The 13,826-nt window shown below is 27.5% G+C and overlaps 2 protein-coding genes across 8 annotated transcripts; both read right to left on the minus strand.

The window, feature by feature from the left end:
* Window positions 1-684: 684 nt before the first annotated feature.
* Window positions 685-3,845, minus strand: LOC145954181 (ATP-dependent Clp protease proteolytic subunit 2, mitochondrial-like). 4 transcript variants are annotated; one of them, XR_014431335.1, is made up of 4 exons: window positions 3,384-3,845; window positions 2,076-2,196; window positions 1,535-1,657; window positions 685-1,097 (listed from the first exon to the last, which is right to left on the minus strand). XR_014431335.1 is itself a non-coding variant. In XM_083067962.1 (2 exons), the coding sequence occupies exons 1-2, from the start codon at window positions 3,679-3,681 to the stop codon at window positions 2,156-2,158; spliced, it is 339 nt and encodes a 112-aa protein (XP_082924088.1). In that variant the 5' UTR covers window positions 3,682-3,845; the 3' UTR covers window positions 2,075-2,155. The 4 variants fall into 4 exon arrangements, 1 of the variants encoding a protein (XP_082924088.1); XR_014431336.1 differs by lacking the exon at window positions 685-1,097 and adding an exon at window positions 1,176-1,398; XR_014431334.1 differs by lacking the exon at window positions 1,535-1,657.
* A 6,408-nt stretch (window positions 3,846-10,253) lies between these two features.
* On the minus strand, window positions 10,254-13,826 carry LOC109809830 (uncharacterized). Of its 4 annotated transcripts, none has more exons than XM_020373231.3 (4): window positions 13,710-13,826; window positions 12,539-12,820; window positions 11,449-11,685; window positions 10,254-10,798 (listed from the first exon to the last, which is right to left on the minus strand). In XM_020373231.3, exons 2-4 carry the CDS (start codon window positions 12,779-12,781, stop codon window positions 10,550-10,552), a joined length of 729 nt encoding a protein of 242 aa, XP_020228820.2. In that variant the 5' UTR covers window positions 12,782-12,820; window positions 13,710-13,826; the 3' UTR covers window positions 10,254-10,549. The 4 variants fall into 4 exon arrangements, with proteins under 4 accessions (XP_020228820.2, XP_082924090.1, XP_082924089.1 ...); XM_083067964.1 differs by lacking the exon at window positions 13,710-13,826 and adding an exon at window positions 13,464-13,698; XM_083067963.1 differs by lacking the exon at window positions 13,710-13,826 and having other exon boundaries at window positions 12,539-13,698.

The raw sequence follows: 13,826 nt of genomic DNA on the forward strand, positions 1-13,826 counted from the left end.
CAATGAAACAATAACACTCATACCAAAATAAAAAATAAAACAAGTTCCTTTGCTACAAAAAAAATTGATCCATATTTTACTCCAAACAAAGATAAACGTAAACTAAATTGCAAACCATTAAAAGAAATAATCATCTAGTATGCAAGATGCACTCTTGAATTTAAAAGAAAAATAAAAAGGACAAGTATACAAACCACAATATTTTAACATATAAAAAGATGGTGCTTTACTGCATCGAAAACAATATTTATAAGTCTTGATTTTTCAAGTTACAGATTCTTCCAATTTTAATGGGAAACCTACTCTTCTATATATATCCTCTCATAGATGACTAAATTAATAGCCTTAATTTTCATCTCCAGCATGATTGAATATCAGATTTCAAATATAGCTTCATATGAAAGCAAAGCATGAAACATAATCAATTTAACAATAACTAATTCTAAAATGCAAGTCAAAACCCAACACATTCATCCAGATTTATTTCAATATAAAGGATAACTGCCACCAACCATATACAAATACATGGACATATATGACCTTAAGCGTTACATGAGCACTCAACGCTTTAAACAACTTGGTAACAAAATGAGTAATTAAACATAGAACCAAATGAATCCAAAACGAATAGCTAGTACAAAAATTAGCATGGTCATTAAAATCAGCATGCCATACAAGTACAAAAAGAAGTAAATATTTTCATCAGATGTAAAATTTTAGATCCCAGCTTGCATCAATACCATGGTCATTAAAATTGTAATTAAGATTTCTATGGCAATCAATACATTTTGGTTTCACTATGCAAAGCGATAAACCAAGAGCTATCATTAAATAATAAAATAAATATTTAAATATAACCAAAGGGAAAATTATCAAATTAAGATTGAGTCACCCAAGACAAATAAGAAGGAAGTATAGCTTGGGCCATGAATATCACCATCATCCTCCAATGGCTGCCTACGAATATCATCATCATCCTCCCTGAGTTCAACCCGTATAAACAAATTCCTCTTCTTACGGATCCCTGAAACTTACGCCACGCTCTACGCGCCAATCATCAGTGTCAGGTTTTTCAGGCATTTTAACAACACTTTTTCCTGGAACAACGCAAAGATACAACAAAATTCAAAATCACAAATTCACAAGAGCATGATCAAATTCCAAAATTTATTTGAAACAAAAAAGAAACGATACTCAGGATCAAATGAATCTCAATTTGTTAACTCCATTACAAAGCTGGAAAAGGGTAATGAAGTTTTGACTAAATTACATGCAATAAAAATGAGTCTATAAGTAAAATGAAACGAATTTAAACACTTACCCTCCACTCAAATCCCAAAAAAGACTTGAGCTTGATCAATCTCTGTGCTCTTGAGCAGGAAATTTGATTATTTATAGCTATTTTAAAATGTACAAAAAAAAAATAAACAAAGTGATGACAAGTGACTTATCGAGCCTCAGAAGCCAGCAAAGTACAGAAAGGAAAATGAATAAATTGTACATTTATAATTTATTCTTCTTGTTAGGGATTTACCAGACATGTTGAAATTTATATTTATCTTGTTCAATCCAAGCAAACAACTTCCTAAATTAGCTCTTCCCAATAAGACAACGACTATTCAGGAAGTTTCGTTCTTTCAAAATTGATAAATCTCACCTTCACAAGATCAAAAATAAAATAAATTACAAGTCAGAAACTAAAATAAAAAGGTTATTAAATAACAGCAAAAACTTAAAAAAAAAAATAAAAAAGACAAGACAAAAGAGACAAGGCACGTACAAGGCGAGCTGCATAGGCCTAAATGCCTAAATGGAAGCAAATATATAATTATTGAAAAACGGTAATGGATCAGCAAAATAGGATAGAAATAAAAAAGAATGTTAGTAAGTCAGCATAGAAAACACAATCAAACGAGGAAAATATCAGCATGGCCACTTAGAATTAAGATAAGCAAACAAAGCAAAGCATTGCTATAAACTTAATAAGTGTTACACCTTACCACAATATATCACTCAATAAACCAAAACTAAACACGCAAAAAGCATCAAAGATAAATTCAAACAAAGTAACTCACCATCACAAGGAGAAGAATGAATGCAGGAACGAAGACCCTGCACTAGAGGCACCGTGTGCGTAAAACATTGCAGGATAGAATTAAGAAAGCACGTGTTGCCAAGATTTGAAAGCCCAGCTCCCTGTCAAACAAACACAAACATTTAGAGAAAGAAAAAAAATTAAGAACATAGCCAAAGAAACACAACAACCAGTCAACCACTATCTTGCTATAGTTAAACGCCTGGGTCCACTTCGTTTAGGCCGATTAAGCTATTTAACTAACTTCCTATTTTCTCACCCTGCAACGTGCGGGTTAATGTCCACAACAATATTACACTTTCATTACTAATTTTAACTTTACTTTTTACATAAAATATTTTTGTTCATTGTAATAATTTTCCCTGACTTAGGCAAATTTATTTACCATGGAATATAAATATATCAAGTTTTATATGAAAAAAATACCCAATTACAATGCATAAATATTAATTAAAAAGAGTAATTGCATTTAAGCGTTGTTTGATTTGAAATTATACCAATATTTGTTACATTTGTTAAGCTTGTTAAGTTTTTAAGCTTTATCTCAATAGTTCACAATTTTCCATCCAAAATATATGCAAGAAACACAAAACCAGAATCCATTTAAGAGCATGGCAATTAAGGTTGAACATATTTGATTGGAAAACCTTCCCCATCAATCTCCTACAATGATTCTCGATCATAGGATTAATCACTATGCCAATTTTTCATATAAAGAAATGGTGACATACTGACATGACAAAAATATATAAATTTTTCTCATACATTGATACTCAAATGATATCAAGATTTTACTTTTCACACACAAATTAACAATCAAATATATATAGAAAAGAAAATCAAAATAAGTTTCTCCATAAACTAAAAATTAACTTATTCACAAGTTAAAAATAACATTTTAGATAAGTTAACACAAAAAGCTTAATTTATGGACTAACTTATTTCATTTTTTTCTCTCTTGTTTTTCACGCTATAAATGATTCTTTCACCCAAACATGTTCATACTAGCAAATAGACAGAATCAGAGACCAATTTACCTGAGTGTCTGCATTTTTTATTGTTTTATAAAATAAAGAGAATGTGAGCAATTAATTTAAAACAATTATATATTAGAAAAATGTAGCTTTTACCCATTGAACAATTAACATCAATTACATATTAGAAAAAGAAAAGGCACAGTTTTTACACATCACAGAAGTGTCCCTTCTCATTTTTTTAGACAATTAGGGTTTTGCAAAATGGGATCCCCTAAAAATGGAATTTTGAAGAAGGGTGTGCAATGGGGTACCTGCGGTGACGGCGCCACCGGGGGAGTTGAGGTACATGTGGATGGGTTTGGAAGGGTTTTCGGATTCGAGGAAGAGGAGCTGCGCAACGACGACATGAGCGGTGTCGTCGGAGATGGGTCCGTTGATGCAGATAATGCGCTCCTTCAGAAGGCGCGAGAAGATGTCGTAAGCCCTCTCTCCTCGGGAAGAGTGTTCGATCACCATTGGGACGATACTGTATGAACGAGCCTTCCTTCCAATTCCATGGAACAGCAACTTCCGAGCAAACCCTTTCGTGCTCCACACAAGGCCTCTCATGGCTCCCTCTCCCTCTCGCTCGGAACACAACGATTAGGCACGATTTCGGTGAGGAAAGCGCGTTGAATTGGGAGAATGAGAAAGCGTTGGGGTTTTAAATTAGGGAAAAAAAATTGGTGTGGGAGTTAGGGTTTTGAAAGAAGGAAGAAGAGGAGGGAAGGTGAAAAGCGGTTAAAGAGAGAGAGAGAGAAAGGGTTTGAAATGAGAGGGAAAAAACTAAAATGGATTTTTAGTGTGCGGAGAGTTTTGGCACCAAAATTTATTTTGACGAAAGTGACACAATCGCGCACTCAAACCCTATCACCAAAACTGTTACTGTACTTCGTGTTGTTGCTGTGTATTCCCAACTCCTCCTTATTTCCCTACCCCGCCCATTTCACAACTATTTATATTAAAATCATTCATTAATTAATTAAAATTTGTCTTTTATCTCTTAAATTTATAACTGAATTTTTTTTTAGTCTTTGTAATTATGAAAATAGGTTATACATTTTACATGGTATTTAAAAATGTATTTTTTTATTTATTGATTTTTTTTTGTGTATTTGACGTTCTTAATATGAAATAAATTCTTTAACAAATTAAGAAGACAAAATTTAAAAAAGTTAAGTCAAAACTATGTAGAATACTATATAATAAATAATAATTCAGGTTTAGACTTTAATTTTATAAAATAAATATAATTTATATAAAGTTTGGCATGATCTAACTTATTTTCATCCTACTTGTATTTTTTAAAAATATTATTTTAATCCATTATGACTTTTAGTGTCATAAATATGAATGAAAGTTATTAAATATATAGTTTGAGACTAAAATTGTACATAAATTTATTTATTACTAATAAAAAAATATAAATGATATTATATTTTAATATATATTTTTAGTTCCTATAAAATTAAGAAGTCTTGATTTTGATTTTATGAATTTCTTTCTTTATTTTTCATCTTTCTAGATTTTGTAAACACTATTTTTCATCCTAATAAAATAAATAAATTTTGGATTGATCTTTATAAAAAAAAAAAATTAACTTTCATCTCTTTAAAATTTAAACTCACTATTTTCGATATGTAAAAATTATTTTAAGATAAATGAATAACAATTATTTTTATGATCTATACGAAATTTTACGAATCTTAAACACGAGTATAATATTACTAACAACTATATGTAACACTTAAGATTTTCCCTTAATTTTAATAACAAAAATAATTATAAATGATCACACAAAAATTAAAAACTAAAAACAATAATTTGAATTTTAGAGAGACGAAAAATGAAGAATTTTTTTACAAATACTGATATCAAAATCAGCTAATTCTACAAGGACTAAAAATATTTTTAAGTCTATTATATTATTGGCATAAATAATATTTTTAATATTTGAAAGAAAAATAAATAGTAAAAGTCAAAATGTTTCCTTATATAAAATAAAAAAGTATAAGTATTTAATACATTAAAATGTTTTAAATTAATGCACATACTGTAATAAATAACAAAATATTAAATACTATGAACATCTTCGAGTAAATTAAAATCAAAAGATAATAAATACAAGGATTAAAATAATCAATGGAATTAATGTAATGTTCATTTATAAATATTTAAATAAATTATAAGTAGCAAGGTATTATTTAATTGATGTTTAAAATAAAATATTTTATAATATCTGAATGAATTGATTTTTAAGATAAACTATTATATACATATTTAATTAATATAATTTTAATATATATATATATGTATATTAGATATATTTTAAATATATATTTTTATATTAAAAATTATTTTATCATTAAATAAAATAAAAATATTTCAAAATATGGCTGTTGTTGAATCAGTTTCTCATGGTGGGATCATATTTATATATAATAATAGAATCATGTCTCCTTAAAGAAGTAATATCTACCTCAAAGTAGTACGAGCATAATTGAAAATAGATGGTATAACGTATTCTAAATAAATGATCTCATGTGTTATTAGTGTATATATTTATATATACATTTTTTATTTTATAATTTTTATTTATTAAACTAATGGAACATTAATTATATTTTATCAATTTTAGATTTGTTTGATAAATTTTTATTAATCCTTATATAAGCCAATTATTTTTAATTTGATCAAACTAGCATGTTTATATTAATTGAACTAGATGTTTAAGTCAATTTTAAAAATAATAATTAAAATAAAATAAAATTTATGAAAAGAAGTTTATTTACCTTAACAAAATTGGAAAGAACAATAAATTATGTATTTTTATATTATCTAATAATATAATAAAACATTAAGCATGATAAAAGAGAAATAAATTTCTCAAGAGAAAAATAAATAAATTTTCTAGATAAACTATTATTTAAATTAGTCTTTTTTTTTTTAAAAGATTCAATTAAAAAGATTATTATTTAATTTTGATTTATAGCATTATGTTTCTCATTTTTTAATACATCATGATATATATTTTGTTAAAATTGAACAACAACTTGAAGGTAATCAAAGTGCTCATATTTTAATATATTTTGAAATGTATATGTTACGTCAATTTTATTTTACAAGAATGAAGTATCAAATCATCTTGAATTCATAAAAAAAAAACTCCGTTAAAACAGTCACGTGTTCTATTTGATAGAGAAAAAAACAAGGAAACACGTGATATATTAAAAACTAATCAAAAAGAACGAGCGGGTGGTTTGCCCAATTAGTTAAGGGGAAAGACTTAAGATTTTATCCACGTAAGTATGTGTGTGGATTCGAGCTCTATTGTCAGCAATTTTAGCCTTTTTATACAAAGCAGGTGTAATTGTAACAAAAAGGAGGTGTATATATCATAAGTTAAATACTATGAACATGTATGAGTAAATTAAAATCAAAGAATAATAATTTTTTTAAATTACTAAAAAATATTTCATTTTATAATTGTTTCATAAATTCTTACTAATTTTTGTATAAGTCAATTGCTTTTAAACAATGAAACTAGCACGATTATATCAATTGAATTGAATAATTAAGCCTAACTTTTAAAATAACAATTGAAATAAAATAAGATTCATGAAAATAATTTCAAAATATATTAGGTAAATAATTTTTATATATAATAAAATTAAAGACAAGGATTAAAATAATCAATGGAGTTAATGTAATATTCATTTATAAATATTTAAATAAATTATAAGTAGCAAGGTATTATTTAATTGATGTTTAAAATAAAATATTTTATAATATCTAAATGAATTGATTTTTAAGATAAACTATTATATACATATTTAATTAATATAATTTTAAAATATATATGTATAATTAGGTATATTTTAAATAAATATTTTTATATTAAAAATTAATTTTAACATTAAACAAAATAAAAATATTTCAAAATAGCGTTGTTGTTGAATTAGTTTCCCATGGTAGGATCATATTCATATATAATAATAAAATCATGTTTCCTCAATGAAGTGATATCTACCCAAAGTAGTACGAGCATAATCAAAGATAGATGGTATAACGTATTTTAAGTATTTGATCTCATGTGTTATTGGAGTATATATTTATATATATAATTTATTTTATAATTTTTATTTATTAAACTAATGGAATATTAATTATATTTTATCAATTTTAGATTTGTTTGATAAATTTTTATTAATCCTTATATAAGCCAATTATTTTTAATTTAATGGAACTAACGTGTTTATATCAGTTGAACTAGATGTTTAAGTTAATTTTGAAAATATTAATGAAAATAAAATAAGATTTATGAAAAGAATTTTATTTATTTTAACAAAATTGGAAAACACAATAAATTATGTATTTTCATATTATCTAATAATGTAATAAAATATTAAGCATGATAAAAGAGAAATAAATTTCTCAAGAGAAAAATAAATAAATTTTCTAGATAAATTATTATTTAAATTAGTCTATTTTTTTAAAAAGATTCAATTAAAAAGATTATTATTTAATTTTGATTTTTATTTCTTATCATTAATATTTTATTTCTTATCATTAATATTTTTATCATTATAAAAATAATATTATATATTTTTATATTTTCTTTCATTTAAAAAAATATATTCTAAATTTTTTAGAAAATTTACATTTAGCGACCGATTTTAATTTGGTCGCTAAAATTATTATAAATATTAATATTTTTTTATTTTCTTAGCTTTTTTTATTTTTTTAGCGACCGATTTTTATTCGGTCGCTAAAATTGTTAAAAAAATTAAATTTTTTTTATTTTTTTAGCGACCGATTTTAATTCGGTCGCTAAATTTATTTAAAAAGTTAATTTTTTTATTTTTTTAGCGACCGATTTTAATTCGGTCGCTAATTTTATTAAAAAAAATTATTTTTTTTATTTTTTAACGACCGATTTTAATTCGGTCGCTACAATTATTAAACAAATTAATTTTTTTATTTTTTTTAGCGACCGATTTTAATTCGGTCGCTACAATTATTAAAAATCTTATTTTTTTTATTTTTTTAGCGACCGATTTTAATTCGGTCGCTAAAACTATTAAAAATATTAATTTTTTATTTTTTTAGCGACCGATTTTACTTTGGTCGCTAAAATTATTAAAAATATTATTTTTTTTATTTTTTAGCGACCGAAGTCGTTCCGTCGCTATTTTAATCAACAATTATTATTTTAGCGACCGATTTAGTGACCGATTATTTGCCTCTAAAAATTCGGTCGCTAAATAAAATTTGCAACCAAATCAGATTCGGTCGCTAATTAAGTCGCTATTAGCGACGGAAAAAAATCGGTCGCTAATTTCGATGGCTAAATTGACTTTTTTTTGTAGTGTCACTTTATATGTTTATATCAAATTTTGTTAAAATTAAACAACTTGAAAGTAATCAACATGTTCATATTTTAGTATATTTTGAAATGAATATATTACGTCAATTTTGTTTTATAAGAATGAAGTATCAAATCATCTTAGATTAATATGAAATTTTGTATATATGATTTAAGAGTAAAGAACTTTCAATCTAACGGTTGAATTTACAAAATTCACATTTAATATAAAGTTGTTGAGCGGTGTAATACTTAATAAAAGTTACACCAACATTATTATAACCCTCCTATATATATATATATATATATATATATATATAGGAGGGACCCGTTTACTCCAAGAGTAAGTCTACCTAGACTTACTCCATTCAATAACTCATGTTCTACATCAAATCTCAATGATCCAATCATTGAATTTAAAGTTCTTAATGCATAAATCAAATTTGCAAATTTTTAGAAAATTTGAAAGCCATCTGATACTTCATTTCATTAATTCAAATCAATGTATAAAATAGTTTTATGATTATCTGTCAATTTGAATTAATGAAATAATGAAGTATCAAATAATTTTTAAAATTTCTAAAAATTTATAGATTTGATCTATGTATTAAGAACTTTAAATTTAACGGTTGGATCGTTAAAATTCGATGTAGAACATGAGCTAGCGAACGAAATAAGTTTAGGTAAACTTACTTCTAGAATAAATGAATCCATCCTTATATAAAGAATATATATATATATAGAGAGAGAGATTTCTTTAAAAAGTTGACATTTTTCAATAGTGTTTTTCTATATACATCATACACGAACATAAGAATCAAACTACATGATTAAAAGTTGTTAGTTCAAGTGGTTAGACATTTATATTTTTTTTATTAAGAACAAATCATTGCTTTGGACAAAATATCATGATTAGAAGTACTATTTTATTTTTATAAAAATGAATTATATCCCCTTGTAAAAAAAAAGCACTAAAAAAATAGTCATTTGTTAATTATCGTACACCATGTTGATGTTATACAAGACATAAAATAAGTTGACTTAAGTAATTTTAACTTTTATTTAGAAGAAGTTAAATAATAATGATAAATTTAGAAAATAGGATAGGATTAAAAATGAATTTAAATTAACATACTAAAATGTCCATAATAGCCTCACCCTTTTGCAAAAGCATGCTACTCAGAAATTCAAATATTTTACGAGAAATAATACATTCAAACCCTTGTTTGTCATCGTATATACAAAAAATCACAAATTCTTTTTAATTACTTAAGAGGAAAGACAATTTTTGTAATTCCAAAAAAAGAAAAGGAAAAGCAATTTCTAGACTGTAATTAAATCAACCGTCTTTCCATTTTTATTTCCTTAGAGAATAATGGATTGATAATTTAAAATAATATAGCATTTCTTTAAAAATGTCATTTTCGTGCAACAAACATTGCCTTAAAATTCCGAAATTGCATATTTGCTGCTTCTGAACATGAGGTCCAAATGCATCTTACTTGGTAAAATGGTAATGATGAAAGGTACCAGTCATATATGATGTAGTTAGCACAAAAGATAAGCAAAATGTTAGACAAATATCACAAGTTTGGCAACTCTTTTTAATTTTGTTACTTACAAAATTAAAGCAAGTGATTCTAAAATCATCAATATTCTTCTTTTAAAGTAATTTATAAAACAATAAGTGGTAAGCCAAACAACAGTGAAGAAAATAAGGAATGCTATTGCAATTTTCTAAAAACAAAAGAAATGATTGGGGGCAATAAGCGCTGTCTTCAAGAAAAAATAAGCATAATTACCACAAATAAAAATGACATCAAACAATGGCTTCTACACTATATACTCAAAAACTTACCGAAAGAAATTTGGACTCAAAAAAACAATATTCCCAAAATTATACAAAACCAAACTTTCATCTGTTCAGCAAAACTGCAACACTTTCATTAATTTAAATTCTAATTCTCAAATGGTGATAATACGGCAACCAAAGAATGACATTGTATGTGCTCTATTTATCCTAAAGAAGAAAACCATAGTTCATATGAATGAAGGATGCAAAATGTAGAAAATTTATTCATCTGGATTTGATTTCATGTAATGCTTAAGGAGTGAGGACACCTCAGAAGACATCAAGCTTGAACATCCATGTGAAGGCTTTCTCAATCCCATGCTTGACAACTTGTCAGTGATAATCTTGTAAAATCGTCTCCAATTGTATGTGAATTGCTTTAGTCGAGCACTCTGTCTTCCACCAGACAGAAACTTGATGTAGTCCCTAGCTAGCTTTGCAAGTTCTAAGCCGTTGATGAAAAGAATATACTGGAAAAGATGTAGGATGTTATCAAATGAGACATGGCCACATACATCCTATCAACCTCTTTAATCAAACAATCATGTCAATGTCTCCAGAAGCATTTTTAGTAAAAGAAAATTGGGAAAAACGAAATAATTTTTTCTCATAAATTAAAATTAACTTATGTATGAGATAAAAATAAGATTTATAAAAATTAATAAGAAAGAACTTTTACAAGTTAACTCATTCATAAATTAATTTTAGCATATGAAAAATGTTATTTTATTTTTTCTTCATATTTTTATCTCCTAGAAGAATTTTTGGAAAAGTTTATGCAACAAGAGTTAGCCCTTAAGGCAAACAAAATATCATAAGGAGTTTTTCATACATGAGTATATTTCAAGCTTAACAACCTCGTACATTTTAAGCACTTCAGAGAATAGTTCCTGGTACCAGTTGTTTATTCTAATGAAATTTACTTATGGTCCATCTTCCATTAAGTACAGACAAACAGACACAATTAACTACCATTGTTAGCTTAACAACATCACTACCTCAAGCTTTTCCTTCCCTTTTCACACACAAAAAAGAAATCTCAGTAATAATGAGTAAGTGGATGGAGAAACACTTGTGCATACACAATTCATTTATCACAAGAGAGAGAGAGAGAAATCACCAGACATATAAAAGAAATTGTTGCTAAAACAACTTGAAGAGTTTCATGCATCCAATCAGAGCCTCCATCCTCTGATCCACCAGGGATATTGCTACTGTCACCACTGCCACCACCACCTCGTCCTCTTGGAGGCTTGCCTCCATTTTCTCCCTTTTGCAGTTGTTGTTGTAATATATCCTCTATTGACTGTCCCTTAAGTTTTTCCATAGCTTTCTCAAGATATTTCCTCTGGGAATCCTAATTACATTACTAGTGCTTAATAATTGAAGAACAATTCAAATCCAACATATGGAACTAAAATAAAAAAATGCTAAACTACTCTGATCCCTCTACTTTCATCCCTTTAACATGCTCTGCAAAAGTTCATGATACCAAGAATGCTTGGGAGTTATTTAAAAAAAGGGGTTCTTATAGTCCATCGGTGCCTGTTTTGGATCTGATTAAAAATTAGCCTTGGAAAAAGTAAACTTACCCAATGATATACACTTCTCTACCCGATGCTGATATTTGCTTTTCTAATCATATACAATTGAAAATAGCAATACCCAAATAATATACATGCTGTCCTTTGAGTTATTTACAAGGACAAAAACATATTAGAAGGGCCAATGTTTCTACTAATGCTGAAAATTTATATAAGGGATTGAACAACAAATTGTCAAATTCTGCTTCAAGCCTCAAAATCAGGAGATAACAGTGACGTATAAAAGGTATAATTTGGCAGTGCTTCGCGTGGTTTTTATCTTCATTTTGAATTTAATACTAATTTTATTTTATTTTATTTCACATTAAGAAATAGCATTTGGGCTGCCTTCTTTTTATTTTTATTTTTTTTAAGGATTTTGTGAAAATAACTAATTTAAACTAAACATGATGGAGGGGATAAAAGCCCAAGACCACCTTATTTTCATTGGTAATAATACATGCATCTAAAAGGGGGAAAGACACAAATTTGGCTAAAAAGCAAACCAATAACTTACGAGAAGAAGCATCAAGAAATTTTCTCACTGAGAATCTAACCACTTATAACATAACTAATGTCTGATAAAAGCAAAATATTATAGTAGTGCAACAATTAAAGATGTGCAACCTCGTTATTGTCCATCATTCCTCGTCCACCTGCTAAACAAACATGTAGAGGCTGCCGGGACTTAAGGATAGGCACACATTGCAAAACAAATGAAGGTTTAATTCTTCCGCTCTTGGATGTCACAGAGAGAGGGTCGAAGCCCATTGGTAATGTACATGGTTTAAAATGAAAACTGGGGCACAACTGAGGTGCATTTTTAACATAAATCATAGGCTTCATTGTAGCAACTTGGGTGGTATTCATTTTGGTAGAAAAAAACTAACACCTCAAACTTCACAATGCCTGCACCACATAAAAACCATAAGCTAGATATCATTTTAGCTGGAATATTTCCCAATATTGTAGTGCACAGAACTACATAAAAGAAACTAATCTTGAATTAAGATTTCACACATAACACGATATAACTATGCAACACAATTAAACTGACAAAAGGTAGCATGGTATTGAGCATAAAGAGCCAGGTAATTTCAACACCATACTATAAACTTCCATAAGTCACTGCCATTTTATGAAGCAATAGTAGTTCAGCACAGAGATAGTGCCTTTTTTGGACACTGATGCTATTATATAAATGATCACAGATCACATGTAAATAGTAAGAAATTATTACATGGTCCCAGATCACTGTTCCATAGTCTTAACTCTTAACCAATATCTCATGCGTCATATAACTGAGATTTTCAAGTATTCTGTGGAAATTAGTCAAGAACATGGTGGTCTTGGTCTCTTAGACCATGTAATATATCTAATTAACACTCTTCATTTGCCGTTTCTTTGTTACATCATATTACCTATAATATAACACTTACACTTCTCTATTTTCCAACTCTTTCTTCTTTCTCTAGGTATTCATGAATCACTTTCGTATACCTAATCTAACCACAATCAAGGGACCTAGTGCTAGTTCTTTCTTTCCCCCTACCTCAGGTAATTCTCAAGCATTATTTTTGAACTCTATAAACTTGTAAACGAATGTGGCCACTATTAACAACACCGTAACCAAAGAGCATACAGAGTAAACAAACACAGTAGCAAGGAATTAGGGATGCAAATGACTGAGAAAGCAAAAACGCTGATTAAAACCCAAGAAATGTATTATTCCGTGACAAATGAAATTCATATTAGTTTTGAACAAAAAGAGACACTCTCATCTCATCTCATCTCCTACCTTGTTATGTCAAACGTTGTTTCTTGAATGGGTTTATGTTGTGAGGAAAGAACAGTCACGTTGTTTCTTCTTTCTTCAACTAAGAATGATCAAGTTTGGTTAGGTTCTAGAACATAC

Source organism: Cajanus cajan, chromosome 2, assembly GCF_000230855.2.
Source record: "Cajanus cajan strain Asha chromosome 2, NIPB_CcT2T_4, whole genome shotgun sequence".
NCBI lineage: Eukaryota > Viridiplantae > Streptophyta > Magnoliopsida > Fabales > Fabaceae > Cajanus > Cajanus cajan.